This window comes from Chlorocebus sabaeus, chromosome 5 (assembly GCF_047675955.1).
Source record: "Chlorocebus sabaeus isolate Y175 chromosome 5, mChlSab1.0.hap1, whole genome shotgun sequence".
NCBI classification, from domain to species: Eukaryota; Metazoa; Chordata; class Mammalia; order Primates; family Cercopithecidae; genus Chlorocebus; species Chlorocebus sabaeus.
Genome location: NC_132908.1, coordinates 25,801,556 through 25,817,553, shown reverse-complemented (window position 1 = coordinate 25,817,553; position 15,998 = coordinate 25,801,556). Strand labels below are relative to the sequence as shown.

General features: G+C 48.8%; 1 protein-coding gene across 1 annotated transcript in view; it reads left to right on the top strand.

The window, feature by feature from the left end:
• GSG1L (GSG1 like) overlaps nt 1–15,998 on the top strand; it is a 268,680-nt gene that overhangs the window by 167,312 nt on the left and 85,370 nt on the right. The window contains exon 3 of the mRNA XM_007988670.3: nt 9,207–9,359. Within this exon, the coding sequence (XP_007986861.1) occupies nt 9,207–9,359 (153 nt within the window). The remainder of the gene's footprint in view (nt 1–9,206; nt 9,360–15,998) is intronic.

The window sequence follows — 15,998 nt, the reverse complement described above, 5'->3', positions numbered from 1 at the left end:
TCTAGCCTGGGAGACAGAGTGAGACCCTGTCTGTTAATAAAAAATGAAAATGAAAAATTAGCTGGGCATGGTGGTGCACATCTGTAGTCCCAGCTACTTAGGAGGCTGAGACTGAAGAATCTCTCTTTTTTTTTTTTTTGAGACGGAGTCTCGCTCTGTTGCCCAGGCTGGAGTGCAGTGGCGTGATCTCTGCTCACTGCAAGCTCCGCCTCCCGGGTTTACGCCATTCTCCTGCCTCAGCCTCCCGAGTAGCTGGGACTACAGGCCCCTGCCACCTCGCCTGGCTAGCTTTTTGTATTTTTCAGTAGAGACAGGGTTTCACCATGTTAGCCAGGATGGTCTCGATCTCCTGACCTAGTGATCCGCCCATCTCGGCCTCCCAAAGTGCTGGGATTACAGGCTTGAGCCACTGCGCCCGGCTCCGAAGAATCTCTTGAGCCTGGGTTGAAGCTGCAGTGAGCCTTGATTGAGCCAGTGCACTGCAGCCCGGGTGACAGACTGATACCTTGTCTCTAAAAAAATAAAAAGGAAAAGGAAAAATTATTATAATTGTGAATAATGACACTTATTAGCAATAAATAGTCATACTTAACTTTCTTCAACTCTTTCCAAAGGTCGGGCCTGTGTGATTTACAGGTATTGTCTCATTGACTGCATCCAACAAGTCAATTATGCCCATTTTAGGAATAAGGAACCCCACGGACAGAGGACCACTCAAGGTCACGCAGCCGAGACACAGTTCCCACCCATCTTTTTTCACTCAGTCGAGGATCTGTCCCTGGAAGCTCTCTCAGCAAGGGAGGGATCCAGGGCGAACGGGAAATCATTCCTGCAAACCCATCAGTCCCAGCAATGAAGGGTCAGAGTTGGCGTCACAAAGCTGTTTTTTAAAAAGGCAAAAAGTGCAGCTAACAGGATCGGCTGTCACCTCCCGGCTCCGCACCTGATGAGAAATCATTTCATTCCTTGTGCCCCCTGAAGGTCACCTGTTCTCTGCCGCAAATTGAACCATTAGTGCAAGTTTCGGAGACTTGGGACAATCATCCCCACCATTATGGAGCCTTTCCTGGCGTCACCAAGGCAAGGCCTTGCCGGGCCTGCTGAGAGGCTGTCTGTTCTGACTTCCTGTCCTTCCGCGAGCTTGCATTCCATAGCACTAAGAAGAAAAGTGAGCGTTCATCACAGCCCAGGCATTCTGTATCGATTGTTTAATTATGCCCATACCGCCTTTTATTTGCCTGACGCCAGCACCTACTTTTCTTTTCTAGCATTGACTTAGTTTTTCCTTAAGGTGACTTTTTTTTTTTTTTTTTTGAGACCAAATCTCCCTCTGTCACTCAGGCTGGAGTGCAATGGCACAATCTCGGCTCTCTGCAACCTCCACCTCCCAGATTCAAGTGATTCTCCTGCCTCAGCCTCCCAAGTAGCTGGGATTACAGGCGCCCACCACCACACCCGGCTAATTTCTGCATTTTTAGTAGAAACGGGGTTTCACCATGTTGACCAGGCTGGTCTCAAACTCCTGACCTCAGGTGATCTGCCTGCCTCGGCCTCCTAAAGTGCTGGGATTACAGGCGTGAGCCACCAAGCCCGACCAAGGTGATTCATTTTTTTATTTTTTATTTTTGAGACAGGGTCACGCTTCTGTTATCTAGGCTAGAGTGCAGTGACAGGATCGTAGCACACTGCAGCCGCAATCTGCTGGGCTCCAGTGATCCCTCCCACCTCAACCTCTCAAGTAGCTGGGGCTACGGGCACGCGCCACCACGCCTGGCTAATTTTTAAAATTTTTGTAGAGATGAGATCTCGCTATTTTGCCCAGGCTGGTCTCGATCTCCTGGGCTCAAGCGATCCTCCCACTTTGGCCTCTGGGATTAGAGGCTTGAGCCACTGCATTCGGCCTCATTTTTTACATGTACATTTAACAACGGGACTTTAGATTCCTGATTCTCAAATTGGATTGCATATCAACATCACCTGGAGGGTCCATTCAAACACAGAATGAGTCCTACTCTCAGAGTTTCTGATTCCACAGGGCTGGGGCCCGAGAATTTGCACTACAAGTGCCCAGGTGAGCCTGGTGCTGCTGGTCGGGCACTCAGTGTGTGCTTAGATCACTGGCTTAGACCACCATTCTCACTGGAAATCAGAGTCCCTTGTATTAAAAAAAAAAAAAATCTGTCACTGAGGGTCCCTGCAGAAAACAGAATCCCCCAAATAGTTCAAGTGAAGACACTTTAATGAAAGAAACTCCTTACAGTGGAGTGAGAAGGGTTAAGAGAATCTGAGGCCAGGCACGGTGGCTCATGCGTATAATTCTAGAGCTTTGGGAGGCTGAGACAGGAGGATCGCTCGAGCCCAGGCGTTTCAGACCAGCCTGAGCAACATAGTGACACCCTGTCTCTAAAAAACAAAAATAAAAAATTCGTGGGGTGTGGTGGTGAGTGCCTGTAGTTCCAGCTACTTGGGAAGCCAAAGCAGTAGAATCACTGGAGCCCAGGAGGTTAAGGCTGCAGTGAGCCATGATCCAGTCACTGCACAATGCACTCCAGCCTGGGTGATAAAGCAAGACTTTGTCTCAAAAATAAACAATTAATAATAACAAATAATAATAAATGTTACTCAATCTGGCTAGAAACTATGGAAGACTCTGAACCTGAGGCCAGCCTTGCGTCTGCTTTAAAAAATTGACAAGTGTTAGAAAGGTATTAAGGACCTATTAGCACCATACAGAGATTCTTTTGATTGAGGTAATAAGAAGGTTAAAAATCAGGGGAAAGAGAATCACTTTTTCACTCTTTGGTTTAGACAATTTAACGTTGTGACTCAACACCGCCTTAAAGCACTTGTCCCCTGGTGGGAAACAGGAATGTGTAGCTCACAGCCCCGAGTGGCACCCAGCTTCTGGGACTTATTCGCCAGCTGGCACTCAGCACTCGGGGAGGGCTGCTGCTGGGCATGGGGGCAGGTTGGTGTACATCCCCCAGCATGTCCAGCCTGTCTCAAAGCTGGGTGGAGGTGGGCTCTGGTGGCCAGGGCAAACCCCCAGGCAGAGACACAGGGGCCAGCAGGTGGAAATATGCCCCCAAGGGCCATGGGCAGGCTGGGGGCACTGGCTATGTCTGCTGCACCTTCACAGCCCCCTGCCACTGCTCCCTCCCCTTAAGTATTGATGTTCCCTGGAATCCCGCCTCCCACGTGGGTTCAGAGGCACCCTGTTGGCTCCAACAACCTTCTGACAATCACAGCAGATACACAGGGAGTGCTGAGTCTTGCCAATGCCCCACACCTGTCTGAGCTCCAACTCATGGACATCCCTGCTGGATGTTCCACAGCTCATGTAGGCTCTGCATGTCATTGTCCTCCTGCCTTAGCAGTGTTCCATGCTCAGTGAGGAACGCCATCATCTGCTCAGGTGTCCAAGCCAGGAACATGGCAGCAGTGTGGCTTCCTCCCTCTCCTTTGCCGCCAGGTTCATAGGTGCACAGCTCACTGAGTCCAACCCTCAGGGGTTATCAGTATACCTACTTGTCCTCATTCCCATTGTGGCCACAGTCTGGGTCACTGTCATCTCTCGCATGGAGTGCAGCGGAAGTCCCCAGGAGCTCTTTCCATCCTGTCCATCCATTCTTCACTCTCCTCTCAGCATACAGGGTTTCCTGGCTAAGCCCCTCACCTGCCCCTGAACGCAGGTCAAGTCCAGTTTCCCCAGCCTGGCTTCCAAGAATCCTCCAGATTGCCTTCTCTACCCTGTAGCCTCCTTCCCCATCACACCTGGTGGCTGGCTGGTACAGGATCCCTGAGAACCGAAGGGCCACTCCATCCCACTCAGTGGCCACCCTTTTCTGGACACCTGGTTCTAGAATTGCCTGGGACTCCAGAGAATAGCTTGAATGGAAGCCTTGACTAGGGAATCCTACGCCCCACAGCCAGACCGGCTGCAGCAACCTGCTAAGAGCGGGAGAATGTGGTTTCCAAGTGGCCACTCTGTCCTGATGACAGCCTCCTTGCTGACCATGGTTCCTGGAGTCACAGAGGCGTGAGTTTGAATCCAGACTATGTCACTACTTAGGTGTGTAGAGCAGTTGCTTAATCCCTCAGAAGCTGAGTTTTCTTGTCTGCAAAATGGGTGATGCATTGCTACCTTGCAGGGCTGTTAGGAAGATTTGGGGATATAATCCACATGAATTTTTGTGTCTGAGATCAGATTATCTAGAGGCACAGCGTAAGATGAGTATTTGGGTGCAAAGTCATTGGTGAAGGAAATGCTCCCTGGGGAGACTGGTAAGGGAACTGAAGCTGCAGCACAGGGAAGGGAGAAAGGAAAGCAAGGGATGGTGTCAGGCCAGTCTGACCCCATGGGGGCTTTGCAGTGTGGGTCACAGCTCAGTGTTGTCCTAGCCAGAGCCACAGGACAGGACCCTGCTGATCAGTCATGTGTTGATGGCACCTAAGAGGGAAATGTAAGTTCCCAGTCATTTTCTGAACAGATAGAAAAAATTGGCTCTGGTTGCCCAAAGACAATCCTCTAAAGACAGAAACTCTAAAAAGAGAGCCTAGGAGACTGGGCGGGACACCAACATCCTTTTTGACTTGGCACATAATAAAGACCTTATAACTGTCAGCCCTTATTGTGACAATTATAACAACAAGAACAATCATTATTGTTATTAATTTCCTTGGCTGGAGTGGTCTGAAACTCGCAGACGGATGCTCCCGAGCCCAGTAAGAAGATAAGGAAATAAATCTAGCAATCTAGCTGGAAAAGCACAACTCGGCCAGGCACACCTGGGAGGCCTTGGGAGGCCGAGGCGGGAGGATCACCTGAGGCTGAGAGTTCGAGACCAGCCTGAGCAACATAGTGAGACCCTGTCTCTACAAAAATAAATAAATTAGTTGGGCAGGGTGGCACTTATCTTTAGTCACAACTACTATGGAGGCTGAGGCAGGAAGATGGCCTGAACCCAGGAGTTAGTGGCTGTAGTGAGCTATGATCATGCCACTACACTCCAGCCTGGACAAAGGGCAAGATCCTATCTCCAAAAAAAATCTGTATATCTATATCTATATCTATATCTATATCTATCTATCTGTCTAAGCACAACCCAGCCGGGTGCAACTCAGGCCTGTAATCCCAGCACTTTGGAAGGCCAAGGCGGGTGGATCATTTGAGGTCAGGAGTTCGAGACAAGCCTGACCAACATGGTGAAACCCAATCTCTACCAAAAATACAAAAATTAGCTGGGCACAGTGGTGGGTGCCAGCAATCCCAGCTACTCGGGAGGCTGACGCAAGAGAATTACTTGAACCTGGGAGGTGGAGGTTGCAGTGAGCCGAGGTAGTGTCACTGCACTCCAGCCTGGGTGACAGAGTGACAGTCTGTCATAAATAAATAAATAAATAAAGCATCCACCACCCTGCCAGGCATCGGGGTACCCATGCGTGTTTCCCCATGGTTAAGTTACTTCCGGAGCATCCCCACCTCCAAGCTCTGGCCCATCTCCCATCACTTCTGAAAGAGCAGACCTGGGCCCTGCTGTGAGGGGAGGTGCGGGGGCAGCGTCCTGGCCCGGGGCCCACGTGGGCAGGGTTGACCGCACCCCCTGTGGTGTGGGGGCTGTGCGGGGGAGGCAGCTGAGTCAGTGCGCAGTGCCATGATGAGCAGCAGTCCTTGCCAGAACCAGCAGGGGCTGGAAACCCAGCGAGAGGAGCATCAGCAGCTCCGAGGTAAAGACTGTTGGGTTGGGGATGAAATCTCCTGGGTGTCAGCCACCCTCCTGCAGGCTCAGTGCTCCCTGAATTTCCTGCTTCGCTCCCCGCTGCCTGGTGGGCCTTGGGCCAGCGAAGGGCTCGGAGGCTGTGAGTGTGCAGTGCCAGGGGGTGTTTTAACAGCATCCAGGCTGCCAAGAGCACATTATTCTCTTACAAAAATCCAAGGAATTGCCCAGGAGATGTGATATTTTGGTAGGGGGGAAAAATAAAAGAAAAGAAAAAAAGAGAGGAAGAAGAAAAGTTCTCTGAGACTCTAAAAGCAATGTTGTGCTAGGAGTGATAGTGGGTGTTTCAGCATCTGGGTTCTTTGTCAGGGAGCAGGTAGGGACTCAGAATTTACTGTTTATTTGTTTTATTTGATAAATAGTATTTCTTGGATGTCCCTGGGACATTCCAGGTGGAAGGAACAACTTGTGCAAAGGCAGAGAGCTAGACAAGGACATGTTCGACAGCTCCGGAAAACAGAAAAGCTGAAGATAAGGACTCCTGGTTGTGATGGAAATTCTCCTCAAACTGGCATGGGCAAAGACAAAGAATTAATTGGTTCATGTGATTGAAAGAACAAAAGACTGGCAGCTTCAGGCATGGCTGGATCCAGGGGGCTCAAACAATGTCATCAGGACGCACTCTTCCTCCAGCTCTTGGCTCTGCCTCCCTTGGCAGTGGGTTCACTCTCAGGAAGGCTCTTGCCGTCTGGTGATTCAGTCATTTCAGCTTTACATCCTTCTAGCCTCAAACCTGGTAGAAATAAAAGGCTTCTAGGGCTGGGCATGATGGTGCATGCCTGCAGTCCCACCACTTTGGGAGGCCGAGGGAGGATATTCACTTGAACTTAGGAGTTCGAGACCAGCTGGCGCAACATGGTGAAACCCCATCTCTACAAAAATATAAAAATAAGCTGGGCATGGTGGTGCATGTCTGTAGTCCCAGCTACTCAGGAGGCTAAGGTGGGATGATCGCTTGAGCCCAGGAGGTGGAGGTTCCAGTGAACTATGATCACACCACTGTGCTGCAGCCTGGGTGACAGAGTGCGACCCAGTCTCAGAAAGAAAAAGAAAGAAAGAAAGAAAGAGAGAAAGAGAGAAAGAGAAAGAAAGAGAAAGGAAGGGAGGAAGGAAGGAAGGAAGGAAGGAAAGAAGGAAGGGCGAATTTCTCTTTCCCAGTAGTTCCTGCAAAAGTCCTGAGGCTGAGTCTCATTCAGTAGACCTGGGTGATGGGTCCGTGTCTGACTGCCCATGCCCGGTCTGTAGTTCTTTCTCTAAAGTGTGGGTCTTGGGGGACCACATGACTAGTGTGACCTGGAAGGCAAGCCATGAGGATGTTCCTAGTTCCATCTTCTATTCGCTACTTTTTCTTTCAGAAATCATATGTGCCCTCACAATTTCATTTCTCCCTGTTGACTCTATCTCTAGCCTTGACCTCGACAAGAGCCCCTGGGCTGTATTTCCATTCCCCATTGGATATATCCCCATTATGTTCTTCTAAAAAAAACTGTAATAGTACAAATGACTTGAGCTCTTACTATGTGCTAATCATAAGCTCCTTACATTGCTGTGCAACTGAATGTTCATATCACCACAACACTGCAAGACAGGTGTTATTACTCCCATTTTATTTTTTTATTTTTCGAGACAGAGTCTCACTCTGTCACCTTGTCTGGAGTGCAGTGGTGCTATCTTGGCTCACTGCAACCTCCGCCTCCCAGGTTCAAGCGATTCTTCTGCCTCAGTCTCCCAAGCAGCTGGTATTACAGGTGCATGCCACCACGCCCGGCTAATTTTTGTATTTTTAGTAGAGATAGGGCTTTACCATGTTGACCAGGTTAGTCTTGAACTCCTGACTTCAAGTGATCCATCTGCTTCAGCCTGCCAAAGTGCTGGGATTATAGGCATGAGCCACCACGCCTGTCCATTACCCCCATTTTACAGATGAAGGAACTGAGGCATACAGAAGTTCACTCCTGAACCAATGACTGGAGTTGGAGGGACACGGCACTCTGACTGGCTAGATCTGAGTCATGTGTCCCAGCATGGAGCCCAGATGTGGGTCAGCTGCAAAGGAACTATGTAGACAGAGAAGAAAGAGGCTCTCTCGGTAAAAAGCATGCAGGAATCATTATAACATGGGTAGGAAAAACAGCAGATGCCCCCTAAACCAGATGGCAAATGATGGTAATCCAATTTGGACCAATTTGTAGGAAAAGGGAGCTGTGCTATCTCAGGGAATACAAAGAAAGTTTGAACTGTCAAACTACTGAAAGGACAGGCGTGCTGGTGGCCTTCAGGAACAGCTGGAACCAGGTGCTCACGTGGTCAGAATGCTCAGACTCTCATCCGAACTGCTCTTTCCTGGTCTACTTCAGTGGATCGAAGTGCAGATTCCTAGAAGAAGACTTTGATTGGTCAATTATAAGTCAGATTATCATACTGGACCAATTAGCTATGCCAGGAGGGCAGGACCCCACCAGAACAGGGCTAACTGGGAGAACCACGTGGGAGTAGCAATAGTGGGTTCTAGAAAAAATGTGGGGTAGGATGCAGGGCAGATAAAAGTGTAGGTGTCCCTTGAGGGCAAGCCTGCTGTGTGTGTGAGGTGGCATACTTAGAGCTGCAGGTGGCCAGGTGTGGTGGCTCGTAATCCCAGTTCTTAGGGAAGCTAGGCAGGCAAATAGCTTGAGCCCAGAAGTTTGAGAACAGCCTGGGAAATATGGCAAGACCGCATCTCTACAAAAAATAAAAAATTTAGCTGGGTATGGTGGCGCACTCCCATATTTCCATCTACTTGGGAGGCTGAGGGGGTAGGATGGCTTGAGCCCAGGAGTTTGAGGCTGCAGTGAACCGTGATCACACCACTGCATTTCAGCCTGGGTGACAGAGTGACACCCTTTCTCAAAAAAACCCCCACAGAAACAAACAAACAAACAAGAACAAAACAAAATGTATAGTTGGAAGTAACACAGAACCTCACACTAACTGGCCTAACAGTACAGCAGTGTGGCTCATGAAGCCCAGAACAGGGCAGCTCCCAGGGCTGGTGGTTGGTCTGATGAAGCCATCATTCCATCACTCTTATCTACATCTACAGTGTCAGCTTCACCCTAAACTGGTGGCTTCATGGCCGCAAGCTGGCTCTCAGTGGTGATCATCTAACCCATGAGAAAGAAAGGGAGCCCCTGGTCCGGCCACAGGATAAAAGTTCTTTCCCAGTAATGGGCATCCAGAGAATGCTGACTTAAGCTTGGGTCCCTGAGCCGGCCCCTGAAGACAAGGATGGGACGGCCAAAACAGCCTTCCGTCATCAATCAGGACGTCCCCCAGAACCAGGGTCTATTCTAAAATGACTTGCTACCCTCCGCTGGTGTGGGAGGAATAGGCACAGGGTGAGCCATCTTGGGTTGCCCCTCGTCTCACGGCCTCTCTGCCTCTGTTGGACAGGGGTCCTGTGGCTGTCTGTGGTCTCCGAGGTGCTGTACATTCTGCTACTGGTGGTTGGCTTCAGCCTCATGTGTCTCGAGCTCTTCCACTCCAGCAATGTCATCGACGGGCTCAAGCTCAATGCCTTCGCGGCTGTCTTCACGGTGCTCTCAGGTAAGGCATGGCCGGTCCCGTGGCCTCTCAGGGCAGCGGCGAGAAAGGGTGCTGCCCTTGGAGTAAGCCCTGGTTGTACCAACTGGGAGGCATTGGACAAGTCACTTCTCTTTGTGAGCCTGAGTTTTAGCATTTGTAAAAAACGGCCAGTGCATATTGACTGAGTATCTAGCACGTGCCAGGCGCCAGACCAGGTACTAAGGTTATAGTAATGAACAAAAGTAGGCAGTCCCAGACCTCAAGGAGCATAACATGTGTGGGAGGGAGAGGCAGATGAACTTGAGATGTCTTCAGGAGATCAGTGCCACATGGTCTGTGATGAATTGGATTTGCAGTGTCAGGGAGGGAGGTGGTTGTGCAGAATAGGCTGACTGTGCCGCCTTTCCCTGGGATATAAAAGAGAAGCCGCTTTGGGGTGGATGGCACATCACTCCTCTTCCTGGGCTCATCTGGCTTTGAGAACTCCACGTGGAGAGGCTGCGTTGGAAGTCGAATGGTCAAACACATCCGGAAACTCAAAGGCAAGGGTGTGTTGGGCAGGGACTGTGGGGAAAGGCCACGGAGCCAGGGATTTTGAGGGTTTCAGGAAGAATGGGACCGTCAACTGCTTCATAGGACTCAGGAAGATGGAGACAGATGATTCCAAGCAAACGCTTAGATTTGGTGGGTAGGTGCCCAGGGTCGCTGCAGCGGATCCAGGTCATCAGGGGTTAAGCTGGGATTATGCAGGAAGGGAATAAAGGAAGCCTATAAACTAGAACGTCAGGAGGCCTGGCAGACAGAGCAGTGGCTTGGCTGTGTGAGACATTTGTTCCTAAAAAGCTGAGTGTAAATTGAATTTCTATAAATTTAATCCTATTCTTCACGCATTGGAAGAACTCTCTATTTAATGAAACCGAAACGATGAGCCTCTTGGTAAGGGAAGTAATCTCTCCTAATTGAGGTATGTACATTTGACAGAGGGATCTTGCAAAGAATAGAGCTGCATTCAAGAAATTAGAGCACACGCCATAGATCAAAATGTGCCAATCTGTCATCCCCAGGATGTGGGAAATCCAATCATCATAGTAAAGAAAAGAAGAAAAATAGAACAGTTGTCACCACACACAGACAACGTGGGATTCGGCCTCCAAGCACACCATGCCCGTACACCCCATCCCCAGCAGTCCAAGGATGGAGAGCTTGTTTAATCTTTTTTCCCCTCCATCTTTTATTTATTTACTCAACCAACATTCGCTAAAGGCCTAACTGGGCACTGTGCTTGTTTGGGGGAGTTTAAGGAAAAAGACTTAGTCTTTGCCCTCATGAAGCCTTTCTCTCTCTCTCTCTCTAAATCTCTCTTTTTTTTTTTTTTTTTTTGAAATAGGGTCTTGCTTTGTTGCCTAGGCTGGAGAGCAGTGGTGCAATCATGGCTCACTGCAGCCTTAACCTTCAGGGCTCAAGCGATATTTCCATCTCAGCCTCGTGAGTAACTGAGATTATAGGCAACTCCCATCTCCCCCACCACGCTCAGCTAATTTAAAAAAAATTTTTTTTTGGTAGAGATAGGGTCTTGCTTTGTTGCCCAGGCTAGTCCCCAACTCCCAGGCTCAAGTAATCCTCCTGCTTCAGCCTCTCAAAGCACTGGGATTACAGGCATAAGCAACCACGGTTGGCCAAGTTTGCGATCTTGTGGAGAGATGTATTCATCAGATGATTCTAGCATGGCATGTTGACTTCTATGGACTGGGTGTGTTAACAGCCTTGTGGGAGGGGCACCCACATTTGCCCAGGGAGTGGGGATCAGTGGGGTGGGCATGGGGAAGGCAACATTTGAGTGAGACTTGGAAAATAAGTAAGAGTCTGCTTGTTGGACAACTTGAGGAGGGCATTCCAGGTGGAGTGGACAGAGTAAGCAAAGGCCTGATGATGCGGCATATTCTGGGAACTTCACATAGCTCAGAATGGTGGGAAGACTGGGAGTAGGGAGAGGAGGAATGTTGAGAGATGAAGCTGGAGAGGTTTGTGAGGGTGTCAGTGCTTTATAGAGGTCTTTGGATTTTACCATATAGGCAATAGGGAGCCACTGAAGAGTGTGGAGCAAAGGGCAACATGGTCAGGTTTGCATTTGGGGATTGTATTAGTCCATTCTCACACTGCTAATAAAGACATACCAGAGACTGGGTAATTTATAAAGAGAGAAGTTTAATGGACTCACAGATCCACATGGCTGGGGAGGCCTCACAATCATGGTGGAAGGCAAATGAGGAGCAAAGTCATGTCTTACATGGCAGCGGGCAAGAGAGCATGTGCAGGGGAACTGCCCTTCATAAAACCATCAGCTCTCGTGAGACTCACTATCAGGAGAACAGCATGAGAAAGACCTGCCCCCATGATTCCATTACCTCCCACTGGGTCCCTCCCATGACACGTGGGAATTACGGGAACTACAATTCAAGATGAGATTTGGGTGGGGACACAGCCAAACCATATCAGGGATGATCTCTCTGGGTTCAGGGTGGAGCACAGATGAAGTGGAGCAAGAACGGAGGTAACGAGGCCAGCCAGGAGGCAGCGGGAGTCATATTGATACAAAGCAACAAGGCCCAAGTAGAGAATGGGTGAGGACAGGGACAAGTCCACCGTGCAGGAGGTAAAGTCAGTGGGGCTTGGGGACTGGTTAGGAGAGGCGAGTGGGAGTGAGTGGTTAGGGAAAAATAGAGTCAAGGTCAAGGTTTCTAGCTTGGAGTGCACAGAATTCAGGAGGTCCATGAACCCAGTTGGGGGAAATAACATCTTTATTTTTCTAACATAAAATTAACTGTAATTTAGCAGTTCCTCCAACAAACCAGTAGTGGGAATGAGACCCATGACATAGTCACCAATAGTAATCCACACTTTTCATGAAATCTCACCACAGCTGCAGCTATCTCAAAATGCACTCCTTCAAAAGTATGTTACTTGGTCAGGTATGGTGGCTCATGCCTGTAATCCCAGCACTTTGGGAGGCCGAGGAGGGTGGATCACGAGGTTGGGAGTTCGAGACCAGCCTGATTAACATGGCAAAACCCAGTTTCTACTAAAAATACAAAAATTAGCTGGGCATGGTGGTGCGCACCTGTAGTCCCAGCTACTCAGGAGACTGAGGCAGGAGAATCGCTTGAACCCAGGAGGTGGACGTTGCAGTGAGCCGAGATCACGCCACTGCACTCCAGCCTGGGGCACAGCGAAAGATTCTGTCTCAAAAAAAAAAAAAAAGTATGATACTTATTAGAGCTTCCACCAAATCTCATTTCATATGTTAACAAAATGGCACATAAATTCCTATAAAAGTTTGTTTGAATATATTGCTAACTGTATTTCAATGTAACTGATTTCTTCTATACTGTGTATTTCATTTTATCCAGTGGAAAACATTATTCTGAGAAGGGGTCAGATGGTCAGAGGGCCCCTGACCTGGGAGATCCCTTGGCTGTCCTTTGGCTTGGGATGGGGTGAACAGTGGTCTCGCCAAGATGGGGAAGAAGGGGAAGGGGCTGGAGGGGAGATGATCAGTCTGTTTCAGACAGTTTGGGCGTGATGTCTCGGGGGGCAGGCAGCCGGCCCCCTCTCCTTCATCAGTGGGTTCATCTCTCCTTTTCTTCCCCTGCACCAAACATCAAAAAATCCCCTCCATTTTTCCAAGCATGCAGCTCTTCCCCCAACCTGCTCACTCCAGCCACACAACAAAAGTTTATCGTTGGCCACAGGCAGCCACCACCAGTTCTTGCAAGCAGGCTCCTTGTGGGACAGGAGGTGGGGGACTCTTTCCTCTACCTCCAAGGGCTTCTCGAAGTTTCTACCCCTCAAGAAAACAAATAAACCAAGCCAGGTTTCCTCCTAGTGGGGAGACCCACTGCGAAAGCAAATAAGATTGTCTCCATAATTCCAGGCAGATAAACAATCCAGGCTCAGGGAGGTTAATTGACTTGCCCAAGGTCATGCAGCTGGTCATTGCGCTTCAAAGCCCTGTGCTCTTTTCACGGACTTGCACTGCAGGAGTGACCAGGCGGGAGGACGAAGATTTTAAGTCTTCAGAAAACAGTAACTGAGAATTATATAGCAGCCAGATGATGGAATAAGACTGAGGTAGCAAGTGGTGGAGAGAAAGGATTTTGTATTCATGCCTGGGAGAAGATAAACAGGAGAGACACAGTATGAGGAGATAAACTTTGAGGCTGCTGCTGAGAGCTGGGCGTCTGGCCAGGAAGACACGGGAGGCTGGTCTTAAGGGAGCCCCTTGGAAATAGGGCAAGGGGTGCTGAGGGGCTTGGAGGAGGTAGAGAGGGCTTCTGCTCTGCTCCTGTGGGAAGGAAAGTGTGGCTTTCTGTCTAGGAAGAGCTGGCAGGCAGGGTTGGGCAGAGGCCAGCAGCCAGGTCCATGTGGGGAGAGGCTGGGGTCTGATGTCTGCCGAACCAGCTCAGCCCAAGGCCAATGCCTTCTGGGGTGGTGGAGAAAGCGGAGACTGGGGCAGCCCTTCCTCTAACCAATTACAGTCAGCCCTCTGCAGCCGTGGGTTCTGCATCTGTGGATTCCACCAGACCCAGAGGGAAACCATTTGGGGGGAAAAAAGCAATTAAAAAATAACAATACAACACTAAAAATAATACAGATTTAACAACAATACAGTATAACAACTATTTACATATAATTTACATTGTATTAGATTTTACAAGTAATCTACAGATGATTTAAAGTATATAGGGGGATGCATGTAGGTTATATGCAAATATTAAGCCATTTTTAAAAAGTTAAAAAATTTATTATTATTTTTAAAGATGGAGTCTTGCTTTGTCACCCAGGCTGGAGTGCAGTGGCACAATCACGGCTCACTGCAGCCTCAACCTCCTGGGCTCAAGTGATCCTCCCACCCCAGCTTCCTGACTAGCTGGGACTATAGGTGTGTGGCACCATGCCCAGCTAATATTTTTAATTTTTAAATTTTTTCTGAAGATGGGATCTTGCTATGTTGGCCCAGGCTGGCCTTCAACACCTGTCCTCAAGCAATCTTCCCTCCTCATCCTCCCAAAGTGCTGAGATTACAGGAGTGGGCCCCAAATTATGTCAGGGACTTGAGCATCCTTGGATTTTAGTATCCATGGGGAGTCCTAGAACCAATCCCCTGTGGATACTGAAGGACAAGTGAATTATAATTCATTCATTCATCATGATTAATCACAATAGCCAGTACTGACCGAGATGTAATAAAGACTCTCTCCTTTGACCCAGTTTGAATCAGGGCCCTCTGAGTCCTCCTTCTGACTAGACCCCAATCTTGGGCTCTGTCCTTGGTCCACTCAGTCCCGTTTTAGCAAGAATCCTGCTGCATCTGAAACCCCCCACCCTTGATGTCTGATCAAATTCCTCCTCCCTCATCCCTGATTGTGTTATCACCCTGGCATGCCTTCAGCAAAAACCCTATTGAGTCAGTTTAGCCAGAAGACCCTTACCCATAGTGATTTTCATCTGTGAACCCCATCCTGCTCCTTGGCTACGAATCTCCATTTGTCCTTGTATTCAGAGTTGAGCCCGATCTCTCCCTACTACTGCAAACCCCCATGGCGGTGGTCCCTCTTAAATAAGTCCTCATTACCGTTTTTACCTAGAGTGTTTAGATAAGTTTTTCTTTAACGGGCTGGGTGTGATGGCTCATGCCTGTAACTCCAGCACTTTGGGAGCCTGAAGGCGGAAGATCACTTGAGGTCAGGAGTTTGAGATGAGCCTGGGCAACATGGTGAGACCCTGTCTCTATGAAAAAAAAAAAAAAAAAAAAAAAATAGCTGGGCATATTGGTGTGAACCTGTAGTCCAGTCCCGGCTTGATATGGTTTAGCTCTGTGTCCCCACCCAGATCTCACTTTGAATTGTAATAATCTCCTCATGTTAAGGGTGGGACCAGATGGAGGTAACTGAGTCATGGGGGAAGTTTCCCCCATGCTGTTCTTACAATAGTGAGTGAGTTCTGAAGAGATCTGATGATTTCATAAGGGCTTCCTCCTTTGCTCAGAACTCATTCTCTTTCCTGCTGACATGTGAAGAAGGGCATGTTTGCTTCCCCTTCCACTATAATTGTAAGTTTCCTGAGGCCTCCCAAGGCATATAAAACTGTGAGTCAATTACACCCCTTTTCTTTGTAAATTACCCAGTCTTGGGTATGTCTTTATTAGCTGTGTGAAAACAGACTAATACACAGCTATTCAGGATGCCGAGACAGGAGGATCCTTGAGCCCAGAAAGTTAAGGCTGCAGTGAGCTAGGATCATGCCACTGCACTCCAGCCTGGACAACAGAACAGAACAAGACTGTCTCTCAAAAAACATTTTTTTTTCTTTAACAGATGCTACTATGCGCTGGCCCTGGGGTAAGCCTGCCACATGTGTTAATCTCTTTACTCCTCCAAGAGAGAGGGACTAACATTATATTCATTCTTCAGATCAGAAAACTGACTTGCCTGCAGCCACATAGCTAGTAACGTGTTGAACCCTAGAGTCTGCCATGGTGAAGTGCTCTGAGCAGGGCTTTGCACCCAGGACTTCAGGTTGTTATTGTTACTATTCCTAGCTGCCTTTGAATAAACTGAGGGGCAGATCTGGCCCCAGGGACCAGCACTCTCAAAATGAGGC